The 17,037-nt window shown below is 42.8% G+C and overlaps 1 protein-coding gene across 3 annotated transcripts in view; it reads right to left on the reverse strand.

The window, feature by feature from the left end:
* Positions 1-17,037, reverse strand: part of EPHA4 (EPH receptor A4) — a 188,542-nt gene that overhangs the window by 93,668 nt on the left and 77,837 nt on the right. For all 3 annotated transcript variants that reach the window (XM_006861878.1, XM_006861879.1, XM_006861880.1), the window contains one exon: positions 4,622-4,777. In XM_006861878.1, coding sequence (XP_006861940.1) covers positions 4,622-4,777 — 156 coding nt within the window. The remainder of the gene's footprint in view (positions 1-4,621; positions 4,778-17,037) is intronic.

Consider the following 17,037-nt stretch of genomic DNA (forward strand, 5'->3'; position numbering starts at 1 on the left):
GCATGATACACATTGAGGACAATTATGAAAATCTTCTTTACTTGAAGACGGAGGGAGACTGCATGATACACATTGAGGACAATTATGAAAATCTTTCCCATTGAGGCTGCTTTTTGTTGTAGTTGGGTGCTTTCAGAGCAAGCCCAGGTGGCACAGTAGCACTGCCCCATGGGGTTTTCTTGACTGAAATTTTTACAGCAGCAGACCACCAAGTCTTCCTCCTGTGGAGCAGCTGGAAGTGTTTGAACTGATGACTGTTCAGTGAGCAGCCAAGCACTTGACTTTGTGTCACCAGGTTTAAACCCATTCCACTGCCATCGAGTTGACTGTGATTCACGGTGTCCCTAAATTCCCAAACTATAGAGAGTTGTCGGTTATAGTGGTGGAAAGAAGAATAGAGTTCATTAAAAAATGAAGCATTTTAAATAAAATCTAGGCTGAAAATGTGTAGATGGGGTAAGAAAATGGTTGCATCTGGAGCAAGTCCAACAGAAGTGGCCACCCATCCGGAGTCCTTAGTCCATGGAAGGAGCAGAAAAATAAGAAGACAAAGAAAGCTTTGCCTGTTTAGGGTGACACCTCAGGCTAGCCCTAGTCCAGCCTTTCACTCTAGCACTTTATACTTGGCCCGAGGGAGCAAATAAAAAAAACATCCAATAAAATACAAACTATGTCAATCTTCAGGTTGTGTGGGTCTCTCACCAACTCAGGGTGTGCTCTTCTGTCCCTTAACATCTCTGAGCTTGCATTTTACCTCATCCATAAAACCAAGATTACTCCTGCTAAGGACTGGGTTGTGCCCTGAACAATTACGTATTAAAGTCTTACGCTGAATCTGTAAATATGACCCTGTTTGGAAATAGGGGCTCTCTTTCATTATGTGAATGAGATCATACCAAAGCAGGGTGGGTCCTAAGCCTAATCACTTCTGTGTTATTATAAAGAACAGACTAAGTAGAACACAGAGCTACATATACAGGGGCAGACAGACGCCAGGAATCAAAGGAGAGACTCACACAGCCAAAATCTACACAATGTTTTCAACTGTGAGAAAATCGATTCCCCTTGTTTTAACTTACCCATGTGTGATGTTTCTGTTACGGTGCATTAGGTAACTAAGATCTTCAGTATTTGTTGTTGTTAAGTGCTATCAATTTTGTTGTGACTCCTAGAGACCCTGTATAGAGTTTCTGAGGCTACAACGTCTTTGCAGGAGTAGAAAGCCTCATCTTTCTCCCTTCGGAACAGCTGCTGGGCTCGAACTGCTAACCTAGTAATTCACAGCCAAGTGTTTATCTTGCAGAGCCACTCCTCAGAAGGAAGATATGAATAGGTTTCTGAGTCCCTAGGTGATAGAAATGGTTAGTTGCTTGGCTAATAGTCAAAAGGCTGGTGATTCAAACCCACCCCAAAGACCCTCAGAAGGTATGCCTGGGAATCTCAGTGCCTTGGCAACCCGATGGAGTAGTTCCACTCTGCACACCTAGGGCCTCCACTGAGTCTGAATCAATGTAATGACAATAAAACAACATAAATAGTGCCGTTTCTGGAAGTCCCGAAGGAGACGTGGCAGTCTAGTGGATTATGTGTAGGGCTGCGAACCGGAAGATTAGGAGTTTGAATCCAGCAGCAGCTCTGAGGGAGAATGATGAGGATTTCTGCTCCCATAAAGATTTGTAACCTTGGAAACCCTTGTTGCTTTGAGGCAGAACCAACTCAACGGTACACCCTACCACCACCACCAGGGGATGTCCTTCATTTGTGTATTGTTGTTGTTGTTAAGTGCCGTCGAGTCGGTTCCGACCCATAGCGACCCTGTGCAGGGTTTCCGAGGGTGTAAATCTTTACGGGAGTAGAAAGCCTCATCTTTCTCCCGCAGAGCGGCTGGTAGTTTCAAACCACTGACCTTAAGGTTCGCAGCCCGATTCGTAACCACTACGCTACCAGAGCTCCTTAGCTAGTACCATTATAAAATTGTGGTTATATTTATTATTCATGTGTACTTTTAAAAGGAGCTCTGGTAGCATAGTGGTTATGAATTGGGCTGTGAACCTCAACGTCAGCAGTTTGAAACTACCAGCTGTTCCATCAGAGTAAGATGAGGCTTTCTGCTCCCATAAAGATTAATAGCCTCAGAAAGCCTGTCCAGGGTCACTATGAGTCGGAACCAACTCCACGGCACATAAGCACCACCATCACTCCTTTTAAAGATCACAACTGATGGGAGTTAGACACTGGCCCTGATGTGGTTCCAATTACTCTTGAAAACCAGAAAAACAAAACAGCAAAACCTTCTATCTGTAGTGATGCTGGCCCCAAGCAACCCAGATAGAGTTTATGAGAATTGTTATTACGTGCTGTCGAGTCGGTTCCGACTCACAGCGACCCTGTATATGGCTTCCCAGGAATAGCTGCTGGATTTGAACTGCTGACCGTGTGGTTATCAATCCAGTGCAGATCCTACGGCAGCACACAGGAGTCCTTATGACAACTGTTGTTGTTGTTAGGTGCCATTGAGTTGGTTCCGACATATATCCACCCTGTATAAAGTTTCTGGGGAGCAGCTGGTGAACTTGAACCATTGACCTTGTGGTTCAATCTGACTTTATAGTCCAGAGCAATAGCCCACAGTGCCACACCAGGGCTCTTTATGACGATTTGTTGTTGTTGTTAAGTGCCGTCGAGTCGGTTCCGACCCATAGCGACCCTGTACAGGGTTTCCGAGGGTGTAAATCTTTACGGGAGTAGAAAGCCTCATCTTTCTCCCGCGGAGCAGCTGGTAGTTTCGAACCGCTGACCTTAAGGTTCGCAGCCCGATTCGTAACCACTACGCTACCAGAGCTCCTTTTTATGACGATTAGAGGACAAAATAATAATAATCATAATGACAATGAAAGCATCATTCTTGTCATCTCACCTAGTACATACAGAAGCCTACCTAGGGACATCAGGACCGATGGCAAGCAGGGAAATTGTGCCTCTGCCCGAACACCTGATGCCCATCTTCTAGGTAACTTTACCATCAAGTTGCAAGACAAGCTCGTTCATCTTCTACTTACCACACGGGAGCACTACTTACAAATGATAACTGCTCCTTCCTTGCTTTTCCTGATGAAATTCAGTCTGTGATAGACTAAAAGTTATCCCCCGCTCAGTGTCTTCTCTTTCTACAGTCAGCAGAACAAGTTCACAGTCTGCCTGGACCCACTGTTGTTGTTAAGTGCCATTGAATCAGTTCTGATTCATAACAGCCTGAATAAGGTTTCTGAGGAGTGGCTGGTGGGTTTGAATCCGTGACCTTGTGATTACTTGCCCAGTGCTTACCCTCCAGCATCACACAAGGATGCCACCTTGACCCACAGAGATTCTTACACAGAAGTTGTTGTTGTTAAGTGCCATTGAGTCGGTTCCGACCCATAGTGACCCTGTACAGGGTTTCCGAGGGTGTAAATCTTTACGGGAGTAGAAAGCCTCATCTTTCTCCCGCGGAGAGGCTGGTAGTTTCGAACAACTGACTTTAAGGTTCGCAGCCCGATTCGTAACCACTACGCTACCAGAGCTCCTGCTTACATAGAAGAGTATCTGTTTAATCTAGCTGAATGACCGAAAACGATGGTGATCACAGTTGGTGATCGAAAATGATGGTCTGGAGAAAATGCTCAGTGGCCCCCCCTTCAAGTGGCTCCCAGGGCACATGTCGTCTCTGCTGTACCTCAGATATGCTCTGAGTGTGTGAATACCATGAAGCTGTTCAGAACAAACAGCCGTGAGGGAGGAACTACTATGAGCTCCATTCTACAGATGAGAAAACTGAGGCGAGTGAGGCCAAGTCAGTGCGGTGGTGGTGGGACTGGGAAGCCTGAACTCTGCACACACAACCACAATGCTACAGCACTCTGACACAGCAATGGTGAGGCCTAGGCCCACCACTCCCTGCCTGGAGAGAGCCATGCTCCTGGCAGAGTCTCTGAGCAGAAAGAATGACAGTATGTTGGAACACTGTCCATAGAAGGTGTGAGAAAAGATTTCTCTACTCCCCTGCATTCCAAACTCACCAACACCATCCATTCATTAACCCAGTAGTTATTAAGTGCCTATCATTAAACAAGCATTTATTAGGATTCAGGCCTGAGTGTTATGAATACAAAACTATGAGGAAAGAAGGAAGAGGTGGAACGACAGCACCAGCCAAGATCCCAGTGCACTCTGCTGCCCCATGCAGCGCTGAAACCACCTTACCACATGTGGTCCCACCCACGTAACCCTGCCCTCTCCCTGCGTCTCCCCAGGCTGTCAGGATGCCCAAGAGTCCTCCATGAAATAGTAAAGCCATTTATAAATTCCAGTCTCAGTGTTAATTGCATGCCAGACAACCCCAGAGCACTCAATCTGTGTTCCACAAAGTAGTCTGCCGGAAGCTGTGCGCTGAAAGCAACCAGAACAGTAAACGAGATCTCTTCTTTTCAGAAGCATTTCACCCGCTATGACTGACAAGAAATGCATCTCTGATCTAATTTGCCCCTTGCATGGCTATCCTGGGAGAAGACCCAGAAGTATCCTACAAGATGGTAATGATGAAAGCTGCTGGCATTTCAGACACAGGAGACGAACAAGGACTTACGGGTGCAGGGCATGGAGGCAGCATCGTGGTCCGCTCGGAAAAAGCCCCGGTCACAGGTGCAGGAGGTGGCACCTTCCCACACAGAGTAGCTGTGAGGTGGGCACTTGGCACAGGTCGCATCCGTGGAGAGAGCCTTGTAATAGCCAATTTTGCAGGCTAGAGGGGGGAACACAAACAAAAACAAATATCAGCCATCACGAATATCACAAAGCGAATGGCAGGGCTCTATCCTGGGTTCCAAAGAAGAGAGATATGTTTTCTAATTACTACTGATCGTGCGGCTCAGCTTGAACTGTGAATAAAGCCACCAAAACCTTTAATTGATTATGAGAACTGTGTAAGGGTCGTTAATGTTTCTGGGATTCAAATTTGCCAGTGGTTCTGTGGAAGAACGGCTTGCCTGCTCTGTTCCCATAAAGATCAGAGTCAAGAAAACTGTCCAGAGCTCAGGTCTGCTCTGTAACACCCGACGCTGCCATGAATCCGATCAACTCTATGCCAGTGGGTTTGATTTCTACATGCTGGGTACCCTGCTCACCCTTTACAAGCATTGTTTTGTGCAACCCTAACAGCACACCTTTTCCCATAGTGCCTTTGAGTAATTGTAGCTGCAGATACAAGTCCCTGTATCTGATACTTGACCCTAACCAGTCTTAACACCTGTACTCTTAGACACATGCTATAGAATCCAAAATCTCAGTCTTTAATCAACCAGTTGAAAGTGTATCCAAGTATTAACAAGGACACAGTTGAAGATGATTGCCTACTTATAGCTACAGAGAGAGACGAGAACCAAAGGGAATAGCCATCTAAAGTGACCGAATGAAAAAGAAAAGAGTCTGTAAGCACAGATCACGATTTCAGGAGAAAATAGGATAAACTACTGCCAGCTGTGGAGTACTGGCGTGTCACTTTAGGGACTGGACTGTGAACCACAACATGGGCAGTTCAAACCTACAAGCTGCTCCTTGGAAACCCTATACAGGATCACTACGAGTCGGAATCGACTTGACGGCACTTAAGAACAACACTATCAGCAGTAGATAACACTGTACACAGTAGATAAGATGTCAGGATTTCTTTTTTTTTTAAGAACAGCAATATTTTGTATGCAGTTAATAAATCAAACAATGTATTGCATTAGGCAAATCTGCTGCACAAGACCTTTTAAAGTGTTGAAGAGCAAAGATGTCAGCTTGAGGACTAAGGTGAGCCTGACCCACGCCATGGTATTTTCAATAACCTTATATGCATGCGAAAGCTGGACAGTGAATAAGGAAGACCATAGAAGATTTGATGCTTTTGAGTCATGGTGTTGGAGGAGAGTATTGAAAGTGCCATGGGCTGTCAAAAGAACCAATAGATCCGTGTTGGAAGAAGTGCAGCCAGGGGGCTTCTTCCAGGCCAGGATGGCCAAACTTCATCTCTCATACTTCAGACACATTGTCAGCAGGGATCAGTCACTGGAGAAGGATATCATGTTTGGTAAGGTGGAGGGTCAGAGAAAAAGAGGAAGACCCCCAATGAGATGGATTGCCCAAGTGGCAGCATCAATGGGCTCAAGCGTGGCAACAATTGTGAGGATGGCCCAGGACCGGGCAGTGTTTTGTTCTGTTGTACATACGATTGCTATGAGTCGGTACTAACTAGGTGGCACCTACCAATAACAACATTCTCAGATTAATAAAACCACCTGTTTTTCCCTCTCCTGGATTTTTCAGCATCTGTCCTTACACACACATACCCCAAGAGGCTGGGGCAGAGAGCATGGGCCATATAGTTCTTTATGCATCTGACTTGCTTTCTATGACTTCATCTTTATAAATACCACGTTACCACTGAGGATTATTTTTACTAATATGGAAAAACTCAATAATTCTGTGAAACCTCATCATAAAAAATAATTAATAGGGCCCTGTTTCTGTCTTCTAGTTCTCCCTATGCCCTTCATGGTCACTTCCTAAATCTGTCCCAACACAAAATAAAAACGGGACCAATACCAACAGCATTAAACCCCCAGAGACACAACTGTTAAAAGTCATTACTTCATAAGACCCGAGGCAAACATTTGACAGTTACCTACCTTCTTTCAAGCATAATTCACTATCAATTTTCTCCATTCAGCATGATTTTAGGATGTTTCTCTATTATAAAAAGGAGCTCTTGGGTGATGCCCATGGTTAAGCGCTGGATTACTACCTGAAAGACTGATAGTTTGAATTCACCCAGAGGCACCTCGGAAGAAAGATCTGGCAATCTGAAGATCTGCTTCTGGTCACAGTCATGAAAACCCCGTGGAACACAGCTCTATTCTGATGCACATGGAATGATTATGAGTCAGAATTGACTCCCACAGCAAACCAGTATCTTGTTTTGGTTGATACTATCAAAAATACTTAGCGTAGTGGTTACGAATCGGGCTGCGAACCTTAAGGTCAGCGGTTTGAAACTACCAGCCGCTCTGCGGGAGAAAGATGAGGCTTTCTACTCCCGTAAGGATTTACACCCTCGGAAACCCTGTACAGGGTCGCTATGGGTCGGAACCGACTCGACGGCACTTAACAACAACAACATCAAAAATACTAGCTGGGAGAATTATCCACCAGGCATTTTCCATCAACCTGATTATAACAAAAGACCTACTATGCCAGCCACCCAGCAGATCCTATTGAAACCAGCAGATAAAATGAGAGCCACAGAACGTCTTGATTCTCTGCAGAGATATGGCCACAGTTCCTCTGTCGTTACTCATCAACCAGGCATCCATATGTGCTTCCCGGTGAAGTCTGTTCCTCGCCTTTGCACATCCTGTTGGTATTTTCTTAATCATGCTCTTGAAGTGGCAGGCGGAAACAGAGTTTAGTGGGAGCTCAGGACAGGCATAGTTACTTCACCCTTATTAACTAAAGTTGGTTATGGAATTTCCTTTAATGAGCCCAAACTTTAATAACTGTGGCGCACCCACAATAAAAGTGCTCAGAGATCAATCTCTCCATGATCTGTTTCTGTCTCTAACTGGACCAGAGCATCTCAGAAAAACATGTTGCCGCAATGACTAAGATTTATATGTCTCAGGCTTATACACGTCACATGATTAGATTAGGTTCAGCTAGCAAGGTGCTTGCTCTGTGGTCATGCTGAAAATGGCCCAAGGGTTTTGATTAAAATCAGGAACCCTGACCTTGGCAGGATAACACACTCGGGGTCAAGCTTGGCCTTCCCACAAACATACCGAGACTCAATGGGCCCCTGACCAGGGACACAAGCCTACCGGGTTCCCCCTGTCACTCAGCCACAGTCAAGAAAGGCAGCTTGTGAGAAGACGGATGTTTGGTGCTAAAACATGATCAAGAAGGCTTTCTCTGATGGGGACACTCTGCCTTTGGTGTACTGAAAATACAGTATATTACGTGTGCTTAGGAATCAATTTTAGAAATACCAATTCACTTCAGAGGCATTATCAGATGAATCAGTTCTCTGGTTAATTGGTTCAGTTCTTAGACTATTTATTGTATGAATAATGTGGGACTAGTAACGAGGAATGAAAATCCATCAAAGAGGCCTTCTGCTTTGAAGCTTTTGTAAGAACGCGCAAGCCCCGGCCATCCTTGAGGAAACCACAGATCTAATACACAATTCCCCTTAGTGCAGGTGGCAAGACAAGTGGAGAGAGGTAGAACCCTCAGTCCAAGGCAGAGCTGGTTTTAAGGGAGCCTTCCCACTTCTGAACCTACAGGGCAAAGCCGAGGGTTGTTACAGTGAAGCTGTGTCATTGAGCCCACAGCTTCTACCCTGCCTGTAAAGGCCAAATGTCCACACGGTGCTGCTAACATGAACGACACAACTGGTTTTACTGTTAGGTGTTACGAATGATCAAAGTTTGGATCATGAAAGGATTTAAAAAAATTATCTGATATATTCCTGAGTGTTTCCGTGTACATCAAACACACACACATACACACAACGGGGAATAAAAGCAAATACTGTTGAATGATGATGCATAGAGGGGATTGTAATCATTTCAATGAAATGAAATATGATAGTATGATTGCAAAACCAATGTTCTGCCATGTAAACTATCACTCAATTCACAATAAAAGCTTAAAAAAAAAAAAATTACCTGGTCCAATCACTCAAACCCTTTGCCCTCAAGTTCATTTCTCCTCTAGAGACCGTGCAGAGCTACCCTACTGGGCTTCCGAAGCTGTACTGTAGAATCAGCACTGGACTGTGAACCACAAAGTCGGCAGTTCAAACCTACCAGTCGCTCCTTGGAAACCCTATACAGGGTGCTATGAGTGACCTCACCTGCACTAACACAACAACAGTCTTCATGGAAGCAGATTGTTGGTGGGTTCAAACCTCCAGCCTGCCCCACCAGGACTCCTCCTGAACTTGTCTGGGGTTGGGAACCATTTGGTGTCAAAGGGAAAGCTGTACATAATGTATGCTATGTGGGCCAAGAGGGCATTCAAACACATTATGTACGTACTTCTATACCCCTGTTTCTCAATAAAGACAACTGCTCTTACTGATGGATGGAACCATGCTCCACAAAGTTCTCAATGGCTAAGGTTGTTCAGAAGTAGATTACCAGGACTTTCTTCCACAGCACTTCTGGATGGATTGTAGCCCTCCAATCTTTTGGTTAGCAGCCAAGATACTAACCATTTATACCATCCAGGGACTTCTAGTGTGGCGCTGTAGCATCAGCACTGGACTGCGAACCACAAGGTTGGCAGTTCAAACCCACCAGCTGCTCCTCAGAAACTCTCTACAGAGTTGCTATGAGTTAGGACCGACTCGATGACATTGAACACCACCACCACCCAGAGATACCTTGGTACTTATATAAGCGCACAAGAAGCACATCAATACTCATGGAAACAGCAGTCAAGAAATCAAACGACGTATTATGTTAGGCAAATTTACTGCACAAGACCTCTTGAAAGTGTTGAAGAGCAAAGATGTCAGTTTGAGTAGTAAGAGACACCTAACCCAAGGCAGGGTACTTCCAATTGCTTCATGTGTGAGAGCTGGACAATGAATAAGGAAGACCTGAGAACAACTGATGACTTTGAGTTATGGTGTTGGCAAAGAATATTGAAAGTACCATGGGTTGCCAGAAGAACAAATCTGTCTTGGAAGAATGCAACCAGAATGCTCCTCAGAAGCCAGGATGGTGATATTTAGTCTTATGTACTTTAGCCATGTTATCAGGAGTCTCTATTCCTCAAAGAAGGACATCAAGCTTAGTAAAGTAGAAGCGACACAGAAGACCCTCAGTGAGGCGGACTGGCACAGTCGCTTCAACAATGGACTCAAACGTAACAAGTACGAGTGTGACACAGGACCAGGCTGTGTGTAGTTCTGTTGTAACATGGGCTCTCTCGAGCTGGAAGTCACTTAAAGGCACCTAATAATAACAACAATATACAGATGTTTTTAAACAGATGTTTTAGTGATGGAACTCAAAATGAGATATGAATAATTGAGTGTTATTTTTGGAATCAAAGGTTTACTAATAAGAATAAAATTATTTTAGGAGGTTGAATAACATTTCACTTAATTGAGATTCAAAGCAAGTGTTCACTATTGTCAAATGAATTGAAAACAGTCTTCTACAGAAAACATTCTGAGCTCTCAGGGTCTACAAAAACAGGTGGCAGGCTGGGTTTGGCCCACAAGGCCATACTTTGCTGACCCCTGATCTCATCCAATGTATTCATTTTCAAGATGAATGACTTGCCCACAGTTCCACAGCCAGAGAGCCAGGTTCCAAATCTGGGCTCTGAGGCTTCCTATCTCGGTAACCCTGCGGTGCCTCCCTGAGTTTTGAACGACAGGTTTAATACAGAGCATTTCTTACTGCTGCTATGAAAGAGTCAACTTTCCATCAGCCACCATGCTGGAATACAGATTTGGTGCAATATGATTATAACAAAAATGACATTAAAAATGATTTTCTTGATTCAATGATGTAGCCTGATTTGGAGGCAATTCCAACCCCCATTATCTGTAGTGCTATAGGAAAAGGCACTGGGCCACAAGGTCGGCTTGAACCACAAGTTTAGCAGTTCAAACTCACCAGCTACTCCTTGGAAATCCTATACAGGGTTGCTATGAGTCAGAACCGAGTTGATGGAACTTTACAACACTCACAACAATCTCTTGGACATTTCGAATTTCTACAATCATAAATTGTGACTGATTTTCACTTTATATGGTTTTAGGGTTTTTCTTTCCTGGAGAATCCTAAGCTTGAATGATTTCACCTATGAAGTAGAAGAATGGGTCATGTTGGGACTTCTGAGGCGAGCAAAGAACTAAGACAGCAGTAGAGACATTTTGCCTTTGATAACTCACCTAGAAGAATGCCGATGTAACTTTGTGCCAGCAAAGATGGGTTTATTCCCAACCCCAATCAGGGACATACACATAGACAGAGAAGCGTTTAAGAATTTGGAAGATATTATCTGGTGTCTTAGATCATTCTTGTTGTTGTTAGCTTGTTGTTGGGTGTCATAGTGTTGGCTCCAATCCACAGCCACAGAAACATTCTGTACAGCAGAATTAAATGTTGCCCAGGCTTGTGACATTCTCACAACAGTAGGTATGTTTGGGCCCATTGTTGAAGCCACTATGCCAATCCATCTCACTGAGGGTCTTCCTCCTTCTCAAGAGATTGGTCTCTAAACTCCAGTTTGAGGATCTAAAGAAGACCCATTATACTGAAGATGATCTGAATCTAGCTCAACTATGATGCCAATGTTCTGTTCTTAGCAACTGTGTTTAGCATGGACTTGGAGAACGTGTCTAGACACCCGCTGTTGGATCCCAAGGCAAGGATGATTGTTGAATAGAATCTGAACACTTCTATTTCATCCAAACCCCCAGCCTGATGGGGATGCTGCTGAGTGAGAGATGCAACTCCGAGAACCACTGGTCAATAGTAACCAGACCCATCTCCTCTAAATAAGAGTGGCTAAGTGTTGCTCATCTCAAGTGAGCTAAAATCGCATCCTTTTCCTAACACCTATTCTTAATGTGGAGGTTCAGCAAAGATGAGGAAGACCCACAGCAAGACGGATTGGCATTGTGGCAGCAGCAATGGGCTCAAACGTAGCAACGATTGTAATGTTGGTGCAGGACTGGGAAGTGTTTCATTCTGTTGTGCATAAGTTCACTATGAGTCGATACCACATCCCAACAACAACAAATGATACTCAGGAAATCGAAGCTGCTTCAGGAGAGGAGTATTTGGTTTTTCAGTTGGGGATGCAACGATAGGTATCAGAACGTTGGAAAATTTGAAATATGAAGAATGAATGACTTCTTTACAAAATGGAAACCAGTCTTCAGAGCAGTGTAATTCCCACACCAGTACAGAACGGATCTTAGAGTACAATGCCCTTATAAAACCCAGTTAATTTAAAAGAAAAAAGGAAAAGAAGCAAAAGCCCATGCATAGAATTGTTTTGCTAAAAGTCAATTATGAGACACAGGGAGGCATGCAGTGGTTAAAGTGAATAGAGGTAAATACTGTTAACGGATGGCACATGGAGGGATTGCAATCATTGTAACAAAGCAAAGTATAGGATTTGTTGAATGTAAAACTGATGATCTACCCTGTCAAGCTTCACTCAATTTACAATAAAACGTTTAAAAAAGAAAAAGTCAATTATGAAATTCTCAGGATAATAACTAACCTTGAACTGTTTTCAAATTGCCCTCTGATATCAACACTTTGAACTGTTTTCAAATTGCCCTTTGATATCAACACTTTGAACTGTTTTCAAATTGCCCTTTGATATCAACACTCTGAACTGTCTTTTGATGCTGTGTCTCACAATTATTAATCACACAATGTTGATTTGATTTCCAAACACTCTTTCTGACATCTCAATAATAAGCCAGTTTTAAAAGAATTTTAATAATTAAATTTAATTACATTGAGATTATTTGATGCACTTTGGATAAATTATTTTCCAAAAGGGAGAACCTTGAAATCCCACTTTATCCCTTTCATACAAAGGCCTGTTCCATCTATCCAACCACTGAGTCATTTCTAAAATACAGACCTAGTTTGTGTTAAAGGCTCTGATCGAGGCTGACTCATTTTAATCATAAGTATCTTATGGGTATTAGTTTGAAATCGTTTTGGAGAAGATGGCAAAAAATCAGAAAGGGTACAGATTACATTTAAATATTTCATTTGTGTGACTTTAATCAATGAAGTTTAAGGAGAACCATACTGCCATCCATTGAAAGGGGTTAAGATGTGGAGGGAGGGCAGAGATGTTTCATAATCAACCAATGCAAGAATGTACGCAAAAGTACAGAATGACAAGGGCAAAAATTGAACTATAACCTTCACTGATGTTCTATTTAATACTCACACTCACTGTCTCAGTTCTTTTTATACTACATGTAAACTTGAGTTAAGTGTTGGGCTGCTAACTGAAAAGTCAGCAGTTCAAATCTACCAGCTGCTCCGTGGGAGAAAGATGAGGCCAGCTGCTTCCATAAAGACTTACAGCTTCGGAAACCCGCTATGAGTCACAATCAACTCCATGGAAGGGCAATTGCTACAGTGTGGCGTGTCTTGCAGAAAAGGGTAACGCGATAGTGATAACCCCTTGGACAAACCTCAAATGGTTTTGTTTCCTTTTAAATGGAACTGAATCTGATTTCTAAGCCTGTATTGCAGGGGTGGGGAACGTCTGGCCTGCAGGCTATGTAAGGCCCCAGAAACATTTGGTCTAGCCCTACTAAGGCAACCAAAGATTCAGTCATCACATTATGGGTGAGTTAATTAAATATTTGACCAAATACAGCAGGTTAATTTTTAAGTTGATAATTTTATATGGTCTGTGAATGATGTTACAAATTTTGGCCGATAAAAGGCTCCCCACCCCTGCACTATAAGATAACTTAGCCATCCATTGTATATGTTTTTTTGCAACGTGAGGCACAACATCAGCTGTAGCTTATTCTGTGACCATAGGCAAGACAGACGGCAGGTCACAATCTTTTTTGTTTGTTTGTCTGCTAGTTTTAAAAATAATTATATGGGAACAAATAAAGTTAAGAAAATTAAATAAATTATTGGGTAGCATTTCTGAGGCTTCTGCTTTCTACCAACACTTTGGGCCCAGTCGTGCACCTGTAGTAACCATCCCAGAGTCCTATTCTCTCCTCTAACCTCCACAGCCTTCATTTCTGCCCCTTCTTACCTTGGAGCTTGCTCACAGGAAAACTAAGGGAGAAAAAACAACAACAACATAAAAATGATGCCTAAAATTGACTTGCTCTTTCAAAAACAGAATGTAGTTTAATCCCATAAGGAGGTGGGTAATTTTGAAATGTCAGATGTAGACGGTTTTCACCTAACATGCAATAAATCCTCTAAATCAAGTTCCTCTAAACCCTGCAAAATTTAAATGAACTCCATAAAAATTGAACACAAGCAAAAAATGATGTAATGGAGAAATAAATGAGTAGTTTTCCTTCTTGCCTTTGAAGCAGACAATCTAATTATTGGAAAGGCTATTTATCCTTTTGGTAAATTTTGGAGGGAATGAATTGGAACAGCAAACTTTTCAAAGTGGAAGCCTTTAACTCCACAATGAATCGAAACAAATGAATTAGTAGATTCTCACATTGGTGCTGTGGAGGTCAAATTTGATCCTAACTCACAGTGACACGTCAGCCATGGGAGAACTTATCCCATAGGGTTTCCAAGGCTATAACCTTCATGAGGAGTGCTGGTGTGGGCACCGCTAACTACAAGGTCGGCAAATCACACCCACCAGCTGCTCCTCTGAGACCCTATAGAGGGTGGCTATGAGTCAGAACTATACCAGGATGATATAATGTCATTTAACAACAACAACCATTACAAAAACCGATTGCCACACCTTTCTCTCATGGAATGACTGGTGGGTTTGAAGTAAAGTCTTTCTTTCGATTAGTAACAAGCTACCAGGGTTCCTTGGACAAACATATTAACAAATCCTAATTCTACTGGCAGCTTTCTTAAAAATTTACAGTCTCAGAAACCCGATGGAGCAATTGTACTCTATCCTATTGGGTGACTTTGACTTAGAATCGACTCAATAGTCGTGGGTTTAGTTTTGTCTTTACGATTCCATGATCAGAAGTGCTGTTTCAAGGTTGTTGTTGTTGTTATGTGCCGTGGAGTCAGTTCTGACGCATAGCGACCCTGTACAGGGTGGGTTTCCGAGGCTGGATATCTTTATGGGAGCAGAAAACCTCATCTTTCTCTCACAGAACAGCTGGTAGTTTCGAACTGCTGACCTTGCGGCTCACAGCCCGATTCGTAACCACTACGCTACCAGAGCAGTTTCAAGGTAGCCCTGGTTATCTGCCTGTGTAAAGGTTCTCATGGAAATGAATGAAGCTCGCTAACTCCAGTCTTGACCTGGTAAGCCTGAGGTTCTCTCTCACCTGAGAAATTTCAAGGCAATTAGACTTCTAAATTTTCATTTTACGTGGATCCACACTCAATACTCATGGAAGCAGCAGTCAAGAACTCAAATGATGCATTACACTGGGCAACTCTGTTGCAATAACAGCTCTTAAAGTATTAAAGAGCCAAGATGTCAGTTTAAAGACTAAAGAGTACCTGACCCAAGCCATGGTGTTTTCAATTACATCACATTCAGGAAACTGGACAACGCAATGAAACACTGAATTATGGTGTTGATGAAGAATATTGAATATACAATGGATGGTCAGACAACGAACAAACCTGTTTCAGAAAAAGTACAGCTAGATTGCTTTTTGGAAGCGACTTTGTCTCTCATACTTTGGACGTGTCAGGAAGGACCAGGACCTGGAGAAAGGCATCATGCTTGGTGAAGTGGTGGTTTTGTGCTGCCGTGGAGTTGGTTCCGACTCACAGTGGCCCTGTATGGGGTTTCCAAGGCTGTAAATCTTCACGGGAACAGAAAAAGCCTCATCTTTCTCCTGTAGAACTGCTGGTAGTTTCGAATTGCTAACCTTGAGGTTAGCAGCCCGACTTGTAACCACTACACTACCAGAGCTTCTTGGGTAAAGTGCAGGGTTGGTGGCAAAGAGGAAGACCCTCACTGAGATGGACCGATACAGTGGCAGCAACAATGGGCTCAAACACAACAATAGTTGGCAGGATGGCGCAGGACCGGCCAGTGTTCCAATCTCTTGTGCATACAGTTGCTCTGAGTTGGAAATGACTCAATGGCACCTAACAACACCACCAGACTTACAAATTTAAAAGTAAGTGACTGAAAGGACAAACCAAGGGCTTCAACATGTTTTCAAAAAGACACTATTCATTCTGTTTCAGGGGCCCAAAAGTTGCTTCCAGGTTTGGCAATCAAATGGTTAGAAACTTCTGTTTACTGACATTTTTTTTTTTTTTTTCTTAAGGAGAGAGCTAATATGAATGTGTAAAAAAATCACAATGGAGCATTGTACTGTGTAAAGCTAAAAGAATAAATCATTTCAACTTAATAAGGGGTGACAATTTTTAAATAGAAGGCAGCACAGTGGCATGTAATTACAATATCTTTTTTAATATGTAGTTTGTTAGATAAAGATTACTTATTCCTATTAGATAAAGATTATTTAACCTGTGCTCAAAGTCTCTCACATAAGACCCTGAAAGTTTGCTAAGGAGCAACTATTGGTCTCTTCTTCCTGTCCAGAAGAAAGAAAAGTAATACAAATTGATGGCTGTTGGAAATATAATTATTGATATTTATTAAACATAAATATAATTTACATTTATTAAACATTAATATAATGAATGTCCAATGAACTCATGGAACATGTGAACACCAATTTCCACAAACCAGAGACCAGAAGAACTAGATGGTGCCTAACTATCACTACCAACTGCTGTGAAAGGGATCTCTCTAGAAGGTCCAGGATAGAGTGTGAGGAAACATGGTATCAAATTCAAAATCATTAAAAAAAACAAAACCCAAACCAAACAGGCTTACTGGTCAGAGACTGGTGGAACCCTAAGCCTATGACCCTTGGTCAGTCACCTTTCAGGTCTAGAGCTGAACTCACCCCTGTGGGTCCATTTTCAGCCAAGCAATATTAGGTACATAGGGAGACAGCACCACCAGAAAGGTATGCAGATCATAGAGACCAAAAGTATTTGAGATCCAATGGGCAGCATCTACCCAAGGGCAAAATTCAGGAGAAGGACTTGAAACAAGGAACTACTATTTACCTGGGCCAAGAAGCAGTTGTTCGAACAGAACAAGGGAACACTGAATGGTTTAAAATTAAGAAAGGTGTGCAACAAGGTTGTATTCTGTCTCCATATTTATTCAACCTATATGCTGAGCAAATATTATGAGAAGCTGGGTTATATGAAGCAAAACGTGGCATCAGGATTG

The sequence above is a fragment of the Chrysochloris asiatica genome, unplaced genomic scaffold (assembly GCF_000296735.1).
Source record: "Chrysochloris asiatica unplaced genomic scaffold, ChrAsi1.0 scaffold00044, whole genome shotgun sequence".
NCBI lineage: Eukaryota > Metazoa > Chordata > Mammalia > Afrosoricida > Chrysochloridae > Chrysochloris > Chrysochloris asiatica.